Source organism: Myotis lucifugus, unplaced genomic scaffold (assembly GCF_000147115.1).
Source record: "Myotis lucifugus unplaced genomic scaffold, Myoluc2.0 scaffold_251, whole genome shotgun sequence".
NCBI classification, from domain to species: Eukaryota; Metazoa; Chordata; class Mammalia; order Chiroptera; family Vespertilionidae; genus Myotis; species Myotis lucifugus.
In genome coordinates, this window is record NW_005871299.1 from 427,973 (window position 1) to 447,876 (window position 19,904).

Consider the following 19,904-nt stretch of genomic DNA (forward strand, 5'->3'; position numbering starts at 1 on the left):
GTGTTCTGATTCCTTGTTCAATGTTGGAAGTTTTTCTCTTCCATTATGACCCACAAAACTTTAGAGAGCATTTTGGTGAAATGACTTTGTTTTAAAAAATACTTTAAAATATTTAAAATTACATATATAATCTCTCAGAAGTGGGGAAATAGTAATTAGTGAGATTAATTAATTCAGCTGTCAATGAGAATTCTGCTGAAGGGACAGTAGCAGGAGTATTCAAGATGACCACCGTGGGAGAAAATCTGGGAGTATGATGGGAGCCATGCTGGTCTAATTAAGGCTACACAACATTTAAAGCAGAGTTTGGCAATCAATCAATATTATTTTTCCAAATATTTTCAAGTAAAATAATTGTGTCACTGCAATTCTTAAGATAAAGGTGCTAGGCAAAAAAAAAATTGTCAAGCAATTTTTAAAATAAATAACAAAGTGCAATTGCTTTTCCTCTAAAAAAAAAATTGGCTTTTTGTGGATCTTTTAAGGAGAAGACTCCAAACTACTGCTTCATGAAAAGCAAGTTACAATTTCATTCACACTTGTTCAACTGTCCAATTTATGTACACTCATTCAGAATGCAGGATGCGTTGGTATCAAAGAGTTGTTTCCAATAGACAAACACTCCAGTGCTCTAAGACTTCATTTCCATCTTCCGCAATAAGGCAAGAAAAATGCAAAGACAAATGTCATAATTGCTCCACACTTTTCCCTCTAGAGAAATAAAAGCTGTAAACATCAATACAGCGCTCTACTGATAAGTGTTGACTTAAAGCATCATTAATTTTACATTTGTAAGCTCTGGAAATGTATGCCTTGCATTCTCACTGAAGGGATCAATCAATAGGGTCATTCTTGCTGCTTTCGATCTAAATAGCAATGCAAAGATGTAGTGCCTGCATAAGTGTAAATATATACTAGTATGTATCTTCATAGACATAGATAACAACTTAAATTTATGTAACAAAAAGTAATAGAAAATAACAGTTACATGCTAACCATTTAGCTGGTTTGTGTATAGTCCATTGCATTTTTCAGAGGGGGTGATTTTTTCATTGACTTTTTGAAAAGCTTCATTTTAAATCTCTCTTGCTGGGTCAGCATAAGGCAAAACTGAAACAAATTCTTTGTTGTAAGGCACATGCGTCATTGGATAACTTGTATTTTATTTTTTAATGGGCCTTTCACTTTGGACCTGTTTTTGTGAATAGCCTGTTTTGCTCCTCTTCTAGTTGAGATTGTGTTGTTTCCTTCTTCCATGGATGGTAATTTTAAAAAATGACTGTTGCTCTTTTTTAATAATTACACCCCTGATTATGTTGACTTATTATTGCAGCATATAGTGAGATGTCAAGGAATGTTGGCATTCACACGGAAGCAATTATGTTGACTTAGCTCCAGTTTTAGATTTTGGCTTTCTAACCAAACATGGAAACTTGTGAGGTTCCTTGAATCATAACAACTCTCTCACAGTGAGAATTCTTAACCTGTGTCCATAAACTTGCAAGACTTCCACCGACAGACTTCAGGAGGGCTGTGCAACCCCTGACACTGTATGAAAATTCTTAGAGGAGTCTCTATCTCAAAGTGATTAAGAACCAGTGTTCTACTGGGTATAAATGACCTCAGTTGGTGGTAGTGGTTTCAGAATTATTTTCTTTTGGTGTTGTTTTCAAAATCAGATTCAAGGAACATTATGTATTATATTCAAAGTCTTCTTTAAAAACAATTGTGTAAGAAATTAGGCATAAACACTGATTATCCAAAGATGTTTCTTACTTGCCTCAGAAATAGGCCAGTGAATACTCTCACTCTAATTTCATTTTATTTTTGGGTCAGATTTGGGGTTTAAGTCTTTCAAGTTCCCATCCCATACAATTATAGAGATCATGACTTGAATTCTGTCATCAAAATGTATGACAGTAGCCCTATACTTGAGGTACCACAGGCTGGTAAGCACTGAGAAAGGCCCAGGCTAATAAGGACATTTGCCTAAAATTTGACTGCTCTTTGCTAAAAACCCTTCCAATTAAATAAAGCTGCTTACAGCTCTGTTACACAGACAACATATGCAAAAATCCCATTAAAGACAGAGTTTGGTTAAGTTAGTTCTCTCCTACTAAGGCACCTGTCTGGAAATGTGAACTTAAGAAGAATCATAACAGATTTTCAAAGGTCCTGGGATAAATAGACTCCCTCTCTTTAGCTTTCCCTTTGAGAGATATGTAAGCCTAACATATAAGCCTCGGGCCTCCTATCAAGAACAAAACAGGGATTGGATGGTTCAATAGAAAGACGATCCTTTCTGGGAAATTGTACCTCTTCGTTTGTGAATAGGTTTATGTGATTACAGAAGTGGATCAGGGCCTGGGGTGACCCACCCATTGTCATAGTGGGAGTGCCGCATTTTTGTGCAGTCAGACACAAAATGGCCTGCTAGTGCCTGCTGCCTTGGGGGACGCCAGAACGGTGCCAGTCAGAACTCAGATCTCACGGGTGGCCTTGTCCTGGCGCACGGCACCCTCTTGGTGGCCACAGCCCTTGCCCTAAAGCAGAGGTTTATCCCTGGGAGCAATTAGGTCCCCCGTGGTACATCTGACAATGTTTGGCAACATTTTTGATGGTCATAACTAGGGAGGTGTTACTAGCATCTGGAGGGTAGATGCCAGAGATGCTGCTAAACAGCCTACATTGCATGGGATTGTCCCCCCAAACAAAGAATGATCTGGCCCCATGTGTACGAATGCTGAGGTTGAGAAACCCGACGGTGAGGCCTGCCACTGCTGCCCACTCTGGGAGGTTATAGACCCACACTTTTCACAACAGGCACTAGAAGCTAGTCCGTTTGAATGTCTTGGAAAGTGTAATGCTTTCGGCAGAGTAAAATGGAAAAGTACCCTAAAATGCTGTCCTGGTGAACACCTACTCCTTTCTCCAAAAGGCAGATTAAATGTCACTTCCTACAGGAAACCACTGCCTATTTTAGCATCACCTCCCCCATAGGCTCACATAGTGCCATATGCTTAATCACAGCTCTGATCAAATTATTTTTTCTTCCCCTACTAGATTATAAATCTTTTGAAAACTTTTTTTTTTAAATCCTTATGTCTTAGCACCAACAGAATGTGTGGCACATATAGGTACACAGCCAACATACGTTTAGGAAAGAACAGCCTGGCTTGGAGGACGGGCTTGAATTCTGAGCACCCACCCTCCTAACTGGATTTGCTCGAGACTGTTTTAAGTGAGCACAGTGGCCCCCAAGAATATCTAAGGATATCTGACCCCATGCCCTCCAAGGACATGAAATTGGACAATGTTTCATTTCATGGCATGTGTGTTTTTAAAGGTACCATTTTCTTTTTAAAATGTATTTATTTTTATTAATGTCAGAGAAGAAGGGAGCGGGAGAGATAAAAACATCAATGATGAGAGAGAATCATTGATTGGCTGACCCCTACTGGGGATCGAGCCTGCAACCCAGGCACGTGCCCTTGATCAGAATCGAATCCAGGACCCTTCAGTCTGTAAGCCGACGCTCTATCCACTGAGCCAAACTGGTTAGGGCCATGGCTTGTTTTTTCACGAGCATTGTGGTGGCACATTTTGGCCTACTGAAAGATAGCTATATGATGTTTACCTGAAATGCTAAAGAACACAGACTGTAGAGACTATAATACCTGTTTGGGGGCCTAGGACAGAGCTTGCTCTAAATTCCTTTTCTTAGGGTGATAGAGAGCCAGTGCAACGTGCTACTTTTAATAAGCTTGGCGTTGTAATCTACATTATACAGAACTCCCTTCACTGAAGAAGGAAGAGGAGGGTGACCTCAATGAGCACATGAACTAGGGTAGTGAGGCAGCCCAACATCTGTCTCCACTAGTAATAAGCTCATACCAGTGTCCAGGTATAAGACTGGTAAAGGGTCTCACTGCACCCAAGGATGAATCTGATGTTGGCTGCCAGTAGATTACACTAGAATCCATAAGAAAGTGAAAGAACTACATTTAGAATAATTTATAAATGTGCTTTTATATGAACAACAAAAATTCTGGTATTATAACATGAATAAGCATCATGTTGAAAATGGGAAAAAAGCACCTGTCAGATTAATAGCACATAAGTGATCATTTGTATTGTTGGTGATTAAAGAACATAAAACAAAATTATTTCATTGTTCCAGATAGCATGATACTGTTGCATCACCTTGGGCTGTTATGTTGACAAAGCATGTCAAATAGGATTTCGGTAAAATAGTTAATGCAATTATAATATTCCTGACATGAGTTGACATCAGGAAAAAAAGACAGGAACATTTCAGAACATTCAACTTTATTTTTCCATTGACAAACACCACATAAATAACATACATTAATTAAATACACAAACTAGCTATGACTCGAATGCCATCAAAATTCTGATGTACTTTTCATGGTCTCTTTTCATTCTTTGTCTCCACAATATTGAAGACCAGCCTTTAAAATGTGCTGGAAGATATATTTAAATGCACGTAAGATAACTCCCCAAAAAAACTTTACAGAGAGGTGACAGAAGTATACTTTCTCACTTAACCAAGTGTATAGGGATGGTTCACTGGGTAGGAGAGGTGGGAAAACTATGCTTTCATCTCCAAAATGCTGGAAAGCCTTTAAAGGTTGATTAAAACCTTTACATTATTGATTAAAGTGCCAAGGATTCCAGTTCCTACTTAGATACACTATGTAAATAGTACTTCTTTTTCTTTGTTGTTACCAGATTAAGATAATCAGTGCCTATTTTCAGTTTGCTTGCTTAAAGAAATGTTCAATTTTCTGCTATTTGTATGAACACATTTAGACATTTAAATAAAGAGGGAGAAGGTAAAATGTCTTATACATACATATAAATTTATGTATAGAAAGAAGAGCGTTTAGCAGTCAGTGATGTGACTTGAGTGAACTTAAGACCTGCTCTTATGAAAAAGAACACCATGGGCCACACCTTGCTTTGTCCTACTGAGTTCCAGGGTAGAGACAGATGTGGTCCCTTCCTCTCTGTGGAATGGGCCTAAAAGGATGGAGATTTCTAACAGGGCTGGAAATATACAGGTTTTCCTCCATATCTTTCTCTGTGTTCTCTACCCCACCCTCCATGCCTGCTCCACATAAATAGTATCCTTTCAAAGGTTGAAATAACAATGAAGTAAGTGTATCAGTAAGTCATATGCATTTTCTCTGCTTCACATTATTGAAAACTATATAAAGAAACTCATGAACTCATTTCAAATAGCGATTAAAGTTTGGTGATTGGCTAGCTTTTGGCTAGATACCTGATTCACTTTCCTTACAAGGCCACAGTATTCTAATTCTAAAACAATTGACAAAAGAATTTAAGAGCTGCGCTTTTGAAAATAACTTCAGAGGTGGAATCATCTTTAAAATGCTGAAAAGCCCGAAAAGGTTGATTTGTTCCTGATGGTGATCTCTTTCCTTCCTCTCTTTATTCCAATAATAAAATTGTGTCATCATAGCAGACATTAAAGACAATACTCAGATCTATCTCATATATTAGGATGTTAGCATATTAGAACTATGAAGCCATTCTCTTTCCTCTTAAAACCAATCCCTGCTTTCACCAATAGTAAATATTTCTGTTACTTTCTATTAAAAAAAATGAATAAGCAGGTTGAAAGCAAGGGGCCTAGGGGGAACAAGCTTGTTTCTAGTGAAAAAATATGTAAAGCAGGAGATATTCGGAATGCTTATGATATGATACTGATGTAAAGCTTCTGAAAATAAAATAATTTTAATTCTCAGTAAAGAAAATGTAATATATAAATTAATATAATATATATCCAATCAAACTGTATTTCTCAAGAATCAAAATGTACTCAGCTGATAGTAATATAATGGTTTACAACTCAACTCGCATAAATTATAAGCCTTGAAATACAATCCTTTTAGGAAGTATAAAACAGAGAATATATAAAATGAGAACTTTCTGCTCTTTCCTTCCTTAAAAGAATAGAGAACAGGAGCGAGTGAGAATGGAGTTGTTAAGTAGCATGTTTTGAAGATCTCTTTCCATCTGACTTAAAAACTAATTGTTGATCTCTTTTTGGAAAAAAAAAATGACTTTATTCTAGAGTTGTGAAAGCCTTCATTGATACGTACAGTCTCAGTTTTCCCTTTGCCACTTTGAGGACAGTCACCTGTACTACTCCTTTTTCACTCTCTGCATTTTTATGCAAGGTGGACTCCATCAGAAAATGTATCCAGGGAACACAGTACAAGATTGTACTTGATAACCATAGATACAAAGTCATAATAAAATGAACACCTTTTCGGTTGTAGTAATTCAGGTGAATATGAATTTTGCATGAGATCAGTATCTATGTAAACAGGGGTGGGGAACATCCGGCCCTCTGGCTGCACAGGCCCGAGAAATCATTTGGTTTGGCCCTACCTAGGCAACGGCAGGCAGGACTCGAAATTCAATAAATGTAGGAGTTTTTTTCATAGCAACATAAACTTATAGTAAGCAAATGATGTTCTAAATATCCAAATGGCCATTGGCAGAAAAAAAGGTTCCCCACACCTGATAAATTATACTAATATAATGGGATTCTATGAAAAAATGTTCCCTAAGTCTCTGTTTCATGCTTCATGTGTAATCACCACCTATTAGTTGTCTTAAAATACTGAGTTTCAGCTTCTTAACAAATGTGTATATGAGCTTTAGATTGGTTTTAAATTTTGTACATTGGTTCTATCACAATCTATGTGATGACACATCACAGATATATGTCACCTCTTATGAGCATTTTATCGCAACTCAGAAAACAGTCCTATGTACTTAGCCACAGTATTAAAGTCTTCATTTTAAAAACAATGTAATCTCATTCATTAAACAATTCTGTACATTTATTTAGACATCAGTTTTAGAAATTTTGAGACATATACAAGCACAAAACCAGCAATAAACAAGCTTCTGTGAAGATTTGGCATGATTGATGGTCTAAACTTTTCATAGAAATTTTAATTATTCCATATAGTTTTAGAAATAAATACTCTGCAGTCTCTCTGTGTCACTCATCTTCCAGTGTTCTGTATATTTCAAGAGCAGCTTTTGGGGTTAAAGTGTGAAAATAAGTAGTAAATATGTGTGCCTAAAATTGCAAAGCACAAAATTTTCCTATTTTCTGTCTCTGACTTGATCCAAATACAAAATAATTATTAAATGATTGTTGTGCAAAAGATTGAAAACCAACCACTAATTTGGGGTCAAAACCAATGAAAATATTAAAAGTATTAAATAAATAAAAAGCCTAATTTGCCGGGTTGCGTGGCTCAGTTGGTTAGAGCATAATCCCATATACCAGAAAGGTCAGGGCACATACCAGATTGCAGGTTTGAACCCAGGTCCGTCCCTCCCTCCCTCCCTCCCTCCCTTCCCTGCGTCCTTCCCTTCAACATGCCTCCCTCCCTTCCCTGCCTCCTTCCCTTCAGCATGGTCACAGGGTCTTTTATAGTTCAGTTTTACTTTTGTATAATCAGAAAGTGTTAAGTAGAAATATATGCACACTTTTTAAATAGCCATTTACATCTGGCATGATTAAGCACTTATGTTTACTTAAAATATCTTGGATATAGCAATAGGTAAATCTGGTAAGTTTTGAGGTAACACTTTTTTTCAACTTAAAATATTTTTAAGAAATCCACCAAACCTGTGTACTTTGATAAGCAAACTGTTCTTATTGTATAGTATGTCATTATTTTCTTCTATAATTTCATGGTTTAGAAAATCAGACCTCATTTATAAAATCTATGAAGGCTGATTTCACCTATACTTCCACATTCTACTCACTCATTTCTTTCCATGTAGTTTCCTAGATATTTGTTTATTTATGTATTTATTTTTACCAATATTGTGAAGTTTAGAAATTGTGCATGTATTCATGTATGTATTTTTCCCCTGCTCAGATATATGCGTAAACTAAGTCCATATATGAGAGTGAATTTTAAGGCCAATGAACTTAAACTCAGAAACAGACATCCTCTTGTGCAGTGCCTATAGATGTCCACTTCCTAACCACATCCAGGGCCTCTGCTCAAATGCTCTTAAAACCTAACCGCAACTCACGCCCAATGGCTAAAATTATTTGTGACTTTTATGTCGTGTCAGGTTTTCCTGGGCTAACAAATGGCTGCCAAGGTAACAAAACTTATATGCCATTGACATGATTTCTTCCTTTTCCACTTGCCATTTGTCCACTTCTACCAGGAATTTATTTTGTGGGAATAAGTTTCATGCTCTGTTGTCTTTATGTATTTCTATGGTTGGGTAAGAAGGGATTTTTTTCTTTGACAGTAATCTCCATTACCATTTGGATTTATCAGTCCCTTAAATTATTAATACAAATAAAGCACTTTGCTGTGCAGCAATATGACACTACACGTTGAAGATAAATTCATATTTCTGTAATTAAATAAGCAGGGATCATCCACTTTATCAGCTTGATGAACTGTAGTGGCATAAAGCACTTCAACCGTATGGCGGTGCCTCGCTGATGGCACTCGGGTTTGGCAGGCATTTATTCATTCATCCACTGAATAAATATTGAACACTTTCTATATTCCAAGTGCTGTACTAGGTGTTGGGAAAAATCCACAGTGCACGTGCATCGATCTGATTGTAACCTAGGGTTAGAGGGCCACTCAAGAAGCAAAGCCTTTTTATTACAAGGCCATCCCAAGTGCACTTCCTTTTTCTAAAGTAGGTAGTTTTGTCTTATCCCCCATGAGGTGACCTGTGAGATAATATGACTTATGGCATAGAGAGATTTGACCATCTGACTTATGGCATAGAGAGATTTGACCATGGGTTTTAGGATAGGTTACTTAACACCATTTTCCCAAAAACCTAGACTCTTGGAACTATCATGAATTCACATAAGCACCCCCAGCAGATCTTGTCTTTTCGCTCAGTGTGGCATGGGCATTTAAACTGATGATTCCTCATTGAACTGGGCTGGTGAACAGAGTAATCTAATAGAAACACAGTACCTGTTAAAGTTAATTCTTCTCCAATTGCCTACTAAACTCAAAGGAAAATGTAGTTACTATGAAGAAATATAAATAAATCGTAAGGTGTTTGTTTTTTAACCATGAAAGCAATAATGTAACCTGAAAATTAAAATCTTCACAAGAAAATGTTAATTTGTTCACAAAATGAATGCTCCCAAGAATACAAAGCACATTGTGTGTAGGCCTAACTTAAAAAAAAACTGTTGTGTTTGTTGGGAAATTTTTTTAAAGTGCAATTCTCAAAACTTAATGTAGTAATCTACTTATGCCGAAAAGATATAAAGCTTAGCTATTAAGGTTAGTATAGATGTAGACGGTAAGAAAAACATTTCATAATAAATATTTAGATATGCTACTCTGAGGAGAGGGCAGAGAAATTGCTGTGAGGGAATCAATATTATTGTTTTCTTGTCCAATAAATAGGTCAAACTATGGAAACTTTTTATGGAACCCTCAACATTTTATTGGTTTTAGAATCTGAGTTAGTGTTTAAATATCCAAAAAACTGGAGAATACTTTTAGTGAAACTAATCAGAGAACATATTGAACCAGAATACCTATATTTAGCGCTCAAATCAGTCCTTAAATAGCATTCTAAAAAGTCACTTCACTGACTCTCAAGATCAGTTCCATGAATCTTCTCCAGGCTTGTAGGAATTAACAATGTATGCAAAAAAGGAACATTTAGCAATATGAATAGTCACAAGTCCTCCCATATTTAAAATAAGTAAAATTGGCTCTTATTCAGATAATAAGTAAACCTAATTCCAACCCAACCAAAACTTAAACTTTGTACTGTTAGCAGCTAATTTACATATTAAACAATACCTAAATAACACCAGTACCAATGAATATTGTGATACATCTTTTTTGTTAATCCTCACTCGAGGATATATTTTTTTCCCATTGATTTTTAGACAGAGTGGAAGAGAGGGAAGGAGAGAGAGAGAGAGAGAGAGAGAGAAACATCAATGTGTGAGAGACCCATGGTTGGGTTGTCTCCTGCCCTGCGGTGGGGATCCTGCAACTCAGGTAGTACCCTTGACGAGAATCAAACCCTCGACCCCTTGGTCCAAGGGTGGATGCTCCAACCACTGAGCAAAACCAGCCAGGGCTTATGGATACATTTTAAAATCTTAATTCAACTTTTTTTTTTAAGTAAGCGGGCAAAAGAGTGACACAGGAAAAGAGAGAGAGTAAAAGAGAACACAAAAGATCAAGGACTTTGAACAAAAACAAATGGTTGCCTTATCTTTGATGATCTACACATGAAATCCCCCATGTGCTCAGTATACGGGAATATTAACTTTCCCCACCCCACCCCCACCACAGACTTAGATGACTTATAAAGAATCACATATTCAGCTACAAATGGCAGAGACCCCAAAACATTAGATTGTTATTAATATATTTCCCTTTTTTGTGTTTCAATACTTCTGGCACACAGGGGATTATCTATGCTGAGACCATTTGCCCTTATATCAAAAATTCTACTTCAATGCATAAACAGTGGCATGCCAGAGATGCCTAAATTCACAGTAAGTTTTAAGGCTATTTGTTGCCGAAAGCTGTGAACATGCATGTTGACTAAGTGTTCTCATTCATGCTTCTGTCTGTATTACTTCATTGGATAATGAGATAGGTTGCCCTTTCTGTCCATCATTAGAGCAGCTGGAGACAGCATTTGCTACCTGGCAAAACTTCCGAAGAAGGATCTTTCTTAGCAGCAGATAGACCCAGGGATCCAAGATCTGGTTCAGTGAAGCCAGGCGCACAGCTATTAAGAAGAAGTTGCATTCCTTCTGCTTTTCTGAGTGCGTCTTGCAGTGTTCAACTGATGTCTGATTGAAGATCATTTTCAACATCATTATCTAAGAAAGAGGGACAAATAATTGTTCCAAAGATTAATAAGGTCATCTGCATTTCCTTTAAATGGCACTTTGCACATCGTCAGTTTACAGTACATTGGTGGTTGCAGTGAAATGAATTCAAGCAGCATTTGTGCTCACAGAACACAGCCCTGAATCATATAAGACATTCCTGTGAATGTTCCCACATTTTTGGCTCTTTGACAGGATGCAGCTTTTTAAAAAGTGTATATTCTCAGGCTCTTGATCCTTGGGATTTGAGAAGATTCAAAATAACACATCTCAAAATTAGCTAAAGTTGGAGAAACCAAGATGGCGGCATAGGTGAACACCGGAAATTGCTGCCTCTGACAACAACTTCAAAAATACAACTAAAAGACAGAACGGTCATCATCCAGAACCACAGGAAGGCTGGCTGAGTGGAAATTCTATAACTAGAAGGAAAGAGAAGAGCACACAGACTCAGAGGAGCTACGAAAGTAAAGTGCAGAGGGAAGCAGACAAAATGCGAAGACAAAGAAACAGGTCACAAATGACAGAAATGGAGGACAGCAAACGACTGGATATAGAGTTCAAAACCACGTTTCTAAGATTTTTCAAGAATTTTATGGAAACCGCCGATAAATGTAGCGAGATCCTCAAGAAATCTAGTGAGACCCTCGATGTTGTGATAAAGGACCAACTAGAAATTAAGCATACACTGACTGAAATAAACAATATTATACAGACTCCCAACAGCAGACCAGAGGATTGCAAGAATCAAGTCAAAGATTTGAAATATGAAGAAGCAAAAAACACCCAACCAGAAAAGCAAAATGAAAAAAGAATCCAAAAATACGAAGATAGTGTAAGGAGCCTCTGGGACAACTTCAAGCGTACCAACATCAGAATTATAGGGGTACCAGAAGAAGAGAGAGGGCAAGATATTGAAAACCTATTTGAAGAAATAATGACAGAAAACTTCCCCTACCTGGTGAAAGAAATAGACTTCCAAGTCCAGGAAGCACAGAGAACCCCAAACAAAAGGAATCCAAAGAGGACCACACCAAGACACATCATAATTAAAATTGCAAGGGAAAAAGACAAAGAGAGAATCTTAAAAGCAACAAGAGAAAAAAAAGTCAGTTACCTACAAGGGAGTACCCATACGACTGTCAGCTGATTTCTCAACAGAAACCATGCAGGCCAGAAGAGAGTGGCAAGAAATATTCAAAGTAATGAATAGCAAGAACCTACAACCAAGATTACTTTATCCAGCAAAGCTATCATTCAGAATTGAAGGTCAGATAAAGAGCTTCACAGATAAGAAAAAGCTAAAGGAGTTCATCACCACCAAACCAGCATTATATGAAATGCTGAAAGGTATTCTTTAAGAAGAGGAAGAAGAAAAAGGAACTCTTACCATTTGCCACAGCATGGATGGAACTAGAGAGCATTATGCTAAGTGAAATAAGCGAGTCAGAGAAGGATAAATACCACATGATCTCACTCATTTGTGGAATATAATGAACATCATAAACTGATGAACAAGGACTGATCCAGAGACGGAGAGGCATTGATTGGACTGTCGGGCCTTGGAGGGAAGGTAGGGGAGGGTGGGGGTAAGGGGGAAAGATCAACCAAAGGATTTACATGCAAGCATATAGGTCTAACCAATGGACACGGAGGGGGGGGGGGGGGTGAGGGCAATGAGTGAGGGGGGGTAGGGGGTAACATGGGTATAAGGACACATATGTAATATCTTAATCAATAAAAAAAATATTAAAAAAATAAAACTCAAAAAAAATTAGCTAAAGTTATGTCTTGTTGCAGAAAACACAGCATGCTGATACCCAGATGAGAGCCAACACTTCTACATAATCAAAATATATTTAATCTTAAACTCCAGTAGTTATAACTAAAAAAAAAACCACTGAAGAAAAAGAGAAGCAAGAAAAAAGGAAATAATAATAATAATAATAATATTTTCTGAATCCTAACAATAGTTGACAAAAATGAAGAAATGTGACTTTTCCAAATGTCAGTGAGAATGTGGAACAGCAAGGACTCTTTTACACGTTACTAGTGAGAGTGTGAGCTGGAGCCATCACCTTGGAAACCAACGGGGCACTGTTTCATCTGCTGCCTCCCAGCTGTCCTGCTCCTGGGAATATACTGGGCAAGAGCAACCCAAACACAGGTTCACGTTCACAAGCAAAGGAAGGAGCTGGCATTACAACTGGTTTCTAAATTCATCTTTCTAGGTGCCCGGCTATTTAAAGTGCTTGCAATGTGCCCAGAACAAATTGAGATGTTGGAATATGTAATGATTATATACTAAAATGATAATATTTTTATATATTGTGTTAAATAAAATATAGTATTAAAATTAAGTTCACGTTTTTGTTTTTTACTTTTTCTATTATGTTCTATTACATAGCTACTAGAAAATTTAAAATGATATACGGGGCCTATATGTGTTGCTCACAGCACATTTCTACTGAAACCACTGGCCTCTGGAGGCCCACACTTCCTGGGATGTTCTGTCCTCAGGTCGCACGTCCCAAATTGAAGTCAACATCCCTGAGCATCTGAAACACCCGAGCCGCAAACCCTCATTCTTACACAGTCGCCCTGGCCCCACATGTCAGCGACATCTTTGAATCCGCCTTTGCTTCACCCTCTCCACTGCCTTTTTTCACTCTTATTCCAATCTCATCCTAGTTCAGCTCCTCCACGCATGTGAATTTAGTAATAACAGACACCCAGATGGTGGGTTAGCACATCACAGATGCAGCAGCCTAAATCCCAGCTCTGATCAATCAGCTATAAAAACTTCAACTTGGTCTTATTGGACTAGGTTGAATCACAGGTAATTCTTAAATCAATTATTGGCAAAGGAGATAGAAAAAGCCAGATTTGACTTATCAGACAAATTTATTCCCCGGGGCTTAACCTGTGGTCTTTGACCAAACTTAATATCTAAACAAAATTATGGTCCTATAAATAAGAAAAGGGGAATGGGTAGGCAACCAGTAATTAGACAACATATCTTCTGAGTCCATAATTTCTTTCAAATGATTTTTTCCAAGGGATTTATTCAATAAAAGCAATAAAACAGCTGCACAAATAATTGACTGTTCAGTGAAGCATTATCTACACCATAAGAAACTGTGAACACATGAATCTCTAACATCAGGCGTGCAGCTTGATAAAAGACAAATATTTCCTTCCTTCCGTATGGGTCTAAAAGCTCCCTTGACCAGTTCGTTATGAGGCTGATCAGAAGGCACAACCGTGCAGCATATCCATGCACCGGCTAAAGGGAGGCTCTGGCTGTCCAAGTGTCCTGTTCTTTGTTTGTCCTTCTCCCTTGCGTCAGGAGTAGAATAGCATGTTTAGTTCACATAATAGTGCATATAAGACTTAAGTGAAGAGAACAGATTATAGGGTAGTATTATGTACATAAACATTATTCCCTTCATTAATAAATATGAATTTATCATACTCATGTATTATGCACCAAATGTGTTTTAAATTAATATATCTACATGGTATCTTCTAATGCTGGTTCATAGTCCTGTGAAATGAACACTACCTCCCACTGTGGTATGCAGATGATCCAAAGATATCCAGGTCTCATCCCGGGAACCTGTGAATATATTATCACACATGGCAAAAAAGGACATAGCAGCCCTGGCCAGGTGGCTCAGTTGGTTGGAGCATCATCCCAATATGCCAAGGTTGTGGGTTGATTCTGGTCAGAACATGTACAATGAATGCATAGGAAAGGGGAACAACTGATCAATGTTTATCTCTCTCTCTCTCCCTCCCTTCCTCTCTCTCTAAAAATAAAAATAAAAATTTAAAAAGGACATAGTAGATGTGATTAGCATTAAGGGCCTTGAGGTGGGGAGATTGTCCTGGATTATCCGGGTGGGTTCAATGTAGCATCACATGGGTCCTCAATATCTGAGAACCTTTTCCAGCTGTGGTCAGAGGAAGACATGACTACAAAAGAATGGTCAGAGAGATAGAACGTTGCTGGTTTTGAAGATGAAGGAAAGAAGCCATGAGTTAAGGAATATAGATGGATGGCCTCTAGAAATGGAAAAAAGCAAAAAAGTCAGTCTCAGATTCTCTTTCAGAGCTTCCAGGAAAAAAATGCAGCCCTATGGACACTTGGATATTAGCCCAATGAGACGATGTCTGGCTTCTAACCAACAAAACTGTAAGAGAAATTTGTGTTGTGTTGTTTTAAGCCACCGAGTTTGGAGTAATTTGCTAAAGAGCTGCCGCAGGAAACTAATACACCACAGAGTGAGCGCTCAGCAACTGTTGAGAGGGGATGGGGAGGAATGAGCTTGAAAATGACTTATTCCCTCTCATAGATAACACATCCTAGCAAGCTTGTTCACTTTCTTAGGAAACTTTAACCTAAATAAAGTAAAAGTAAACTTCATCCTCACCCCTGTCTAAATTATCTCAATTTCTAAATTTGCAACATGTAAAAGTGAATTCTTGTTATTCTAGTGACATCAGTTAGATTTCAGTGTATTTGACTAAAAGGTATAAAACTGTATTTTCAATTCAGTTGTCTTTATATAAAAAAATATGTGGCTAGTGCCCTGCCAGTGTGGCTCAGTTGGCTGAGTGTCGTCCATGCACTTTGGTCACGGATTGATTCCCGGTCAGGGCACATGCCCGAGGTTGCAGGCTTGATCCCCAACCGGGGGCATACAGGAGGCAACCAGTAGATGGTTCTCAATCATTGATGTTTCTCTCCCTCTCCCTCTCCCTTCCCTCTCTCTCTCAAATCAATAAACATATTGATTTGAAAAGTCATTGCTAGCTCTCTCTCAAATCATTTGGGAGAGAGCTAGCAAGTATTTTTTCTTCTTTTTATAAACAATTGGAAAGGTTTCATCTAGCTCTTTCAGCCCTTCATCTTGTCTAATAATTAAATACATTTCACCATTAACCATCTTCCTGAAAGTGTTCTGAGTCTGGTCTAGAAAGATTTAAAAACTCATTTAAATTACATTTCCATTTTCCCTTATATAATAAAGTATTGAATTTCTCCAAGTTTTTATAATCAGGAAAATTTACAAAATCACTTATTAAAATGAGATTGAAGTCACTTTCTACAGTTCTCATTAATTATTATAAAAATAATTTTTATGAGGCTAGTAATACTAAATAATTTTCATTATAGGTTTCATATGCCTTACATGGATTAGTCGACTGTAATTTCCTATTGACAATGCAGTGATTATGGCATTATAAAGCCAAGCTCTGTGAGCAAGAGCTGGCACGTGAAGAGAGACAGTCCAGCTTTCCCCAGGAATAATGAGATGTGCAAGAGGAAGATAATTTGAATTAGAGGTAGTGAGTATGATATTGCCATTTCCAAATGGCAGCAACGATGGAAGTAGGACCCCAATTTCCTCATCTAATTCTGAACATAAATGCAAGTTAGCATCCATCTGTTGAGGTCCCTATGTTCAGGGAGCTAACCAGTCATTATGATTTTTGTCAATCTCTTTTAGATGGCCAGACTTTGGGAGAAAAACTTTGGTGTGAATATGCAGATTTCTGGTAGAATTAATTATTCCTGTTAAGTCCAATTCTACTCCTTATAAAGGGAGGACAAACAGAAAACAGGATGCTGGGACAGCACAGAGGCTAATTTTTATTTTAGCGAACACATGTACACGCTGTACGACTGCTCCTTCCAATCAGCCTCATAGGATGAACTAGCTGTCATAGGAGCCTTGGGGCCAATTCTGGCTGATCAGAGGGGCCCGCTCTTCCACCAGCATCTTCCCCAGGGTCCACGTGACTCTCCCAGACCTTGAGCCTCTCCCCTGGTTATCAGCAGGAAGAGAGAGCTCTTTTTGTACCTGTGATAACCAGGAACACAACTCTATCAGTGGCTGCTAAATTCGCTACCCCTGGCTAGTGTCAAGGGCAATTACTTCGCTCCATCCTCAATGAAAAATAATGATTTGCCCCTTTGCCAGTGATAAGGATCTTTTTAAATGTGCAAAGCACACACCAAGGGAGACTGCTTTTCGCATTCTGCATTTGGATTTTATTTCCTGCGGCAGGGTTTGTACCTTACACATTCAAAAATCTTCAGTACTTCGCTTGGTTCAAAAGTACCTTGGCTCCTAGGCCATAAATACCCATTGAAGATGATAAATGGGTGAACCCAGAAAAATTAATGTGGGGGGAGGAAAATAAAATTGGTCACTTGCCCTTGGGCTCCATTATGTGGCATTTATGCATTCCCCGGTTATATCTAATGTAAGTGGATGAGAGAACTTTGCTCCCCAGCCAATTTTGACCCATGTGTTTTGTTTTCCATAATGTCCTGTGGTTAGGCCCGGGAAATAACCTGCTTTACTGGAAATTACCCCTCTAGTTTGACAAGTGTGCTTTATATTAGAATGCACTGGAACCAGTCTGGGCCCTTTAAAGTACTTAATTACATAATTTGAAGGATTGTCCTGGGACTCAGTTTCATTGTAGATTCAAAGAATAGCTGTTGTCTTTCCAGTCTGGTCACCCCTCTGTTTCCCAGTTGCCGAATTATCTTGGCATCAGGACTACTGCTTCAGACGCTGCTCCTGCACTATCTAGCCCCGGACCTTTGGAAATGAAGAGTTCATAGACATTTTAAAAATTACTAGAAGTTGTGTAATCTCATCTTTATTAGTATGTAATTTGATAAAATTTTTCAAAACAACAATGAACTAAGAATTAGAAGAAGTAAATCCTCCTAATGGCCCTGCCACCATTTATGGCTTTAGGCAGATCATTTGTTCCGTGTTAATAAGCTCACTAGTAAACAGACCTTGGACCGGATGGCCTCTCACATATCCTTCTGTGGTTAAGTTCTGTCTGATGAATTCTGGGGTAAAGATGGAAATGGAATAAGGACTGAATTTGAAAAAGAAAAGACACCGAAGGTAAAAGGTGTGGAACAAAAGACAAAATTCCTCTTCAGGAAAACGCCACGGGTGCGCTTTGGTAAATAGAGGAGAGAGGAAAATGGCAAAGTTAAGAAGTGGACCATGGAAGGGACGAGATGCCGGAGTCATAAAGCTTCAGGGGAGATTCGTTTAGAAGTAACAGAAAGGCAAACACACTGACCAAGAGTTAAAGACCTGCCACACATCTGGCTGGGCTCTGCTTCTAGTCTGGGGACCAGTTACCTAACTTTGAACCTTAATTTCTCCCTCCTCCAAAACATGATTAATAACGCTTACCGATATCTCCTCCATCCAGCAGTGCAGTTGTAGAAGTGAAATGAGATAAGAATAATTAACGCCTGCCATTTACATAGCACACCTCTTCCCAAGCCCCCTGCGATCGCCCTATTGCCTATGCTTCCAGGACAGAATGCTGTGACATTCAGAGACAACAGTGGATGCTCAAGGGAAATAGTGCAGGGAAATGAAAGTCTCATCCATGCCTGATTTCCTTACATCTCTTCCTAATAGGGTCCTTCCAGAAAAAAACCCCTGCCATCACAGCATTTAGTAAGAAAGAATTACTCTCTCCTTTCAATTAGTATGAATTGTAAATTCTGTGTGATTCGGTACATGTTATATTTAGATAAATATTCATCTTTCTATTAGAATGGGCAAAAAATGTTAGTAGCTAATAAGTATTCAAAGTCTGGCTGAAAGGGAAAAGGAAAAATCTACTCTATTGAAGTATTCATTCCTTGGATTATAAATGAAGGATTAGCTTTGTGATACACATTTCACAAGAGGTATCTTTACTATATTTCAAACCTTTATATCTCACGTGTCAAGAGAAAGTCTACAGAATGTGTCTCTGCAAGGTTCAGCGAACATTAATCTTTGAAAATATTTATAGTTTAAAAAGGGTTGTTTTTTTTTTCTGCCAAAATATAGTTTCATTTAAGCCCAAAATGCCACAGTGAACCACAGTGTTAGTGACAATTAAGCACAGCAAAATGATTAAAGAAGAAATCAGAGGTGTGACCTAAGTAAGGTGTTCAGGAATATAAACCCCAATATAAAAGAGAAATAGAAAAACTTAAATAGCTTATAATAGAGGACTGTTTAAATGATGGAATACCCATCGATCTGCATAACATATATGTGATGTACATACTCTAAATGTATTCTAATGATGCTATTTAAAATCATGTTTCTGAAGAATATTTAATAATATGAAGAAATGTTTAGGATGTTAAAATAAGTATTTATGGCATGTTATAATCCAATTAGCTAGAGAACGACTCTGGGTGTATGTACGGAAAAACCCTAGAAGCAATGATCTCTGGATGGGAATTAGGATGATCTCTATTTTCTTCTCTATATTTTTCTTTGTTTCCCAAATCCCCCAATAAACATGCTATTTCCACACTGAGAAAGGATGAACTAAATTTAGAGTAGTTGGAAGCTTTGATATAAAGTAATTTATTGGTAAAATGTTAGTTTCACACTTCATTCTAAAAACCATCATGTGGTCATTTTAGCTCGAATTCTTAGGTAGTTGATATGTGCATAACTTAACAGCTAAGAGGTAAATAGTCAGACACTATAAGTGATCAAAACCTTTAACTTAACAAATTAGCTATGGCTTATTAAAGGGACTGTGATGTTTAGCAGTAAATTATGGTTCATGGACAATACAGCCATGACATGCAGAACTCCATCCTGTGCCACAGCCATATACAATGCAGGCTAATGACTGTAGTTCTAGCTGATATGATAATTCTCATTTAACTTGGTCTTATGTCAAAATGACATTCTCTTTTGGATCTATGCCAAGGAAGGACTTCACCTTATAAGGGGAAACAAATAGACAAATCTTATACTTGGCATGGAACTGGCTGCATGTGGCAGATTGGGATCTCTTTTGTTTTTTGTTTGTTACTATTGTTAATTCTTACCCGAGGATATTTTCCCATTGATTTTTAGAGAGAGTTAAAGGGAAGGGGAGAGACACACAG

General features: G+C 37.8%; 1 protein-coding gene across 3 annotated transcripts in view; it reads right to left on the bottom strand.

Annotated features, from left to right (window-relative positions):
* The window catches only part of PTGER3 (prostaglandin E receptor 3), a 104,494-nt gene that overhangs the window by 63,765 nt on the left and 20,825 nt on the right, over nucleotides 1-19,904 (bottom strand). For all 3 annotated transcript variants that reach the window (XM_023762552.1, XM_006098880.3, XM_023762554.1), the window contains exon 2: nucleotides 10,754-10,933. In XM_023762552.1, coding sequence (XP_023618320.1) covers nucleotides 10,754-10,933 — 180 coding nt within the window. The remainder of the gene's footprint in view (nucleotides 1-10,753; nucleotides 10,934-19,904) is intronic.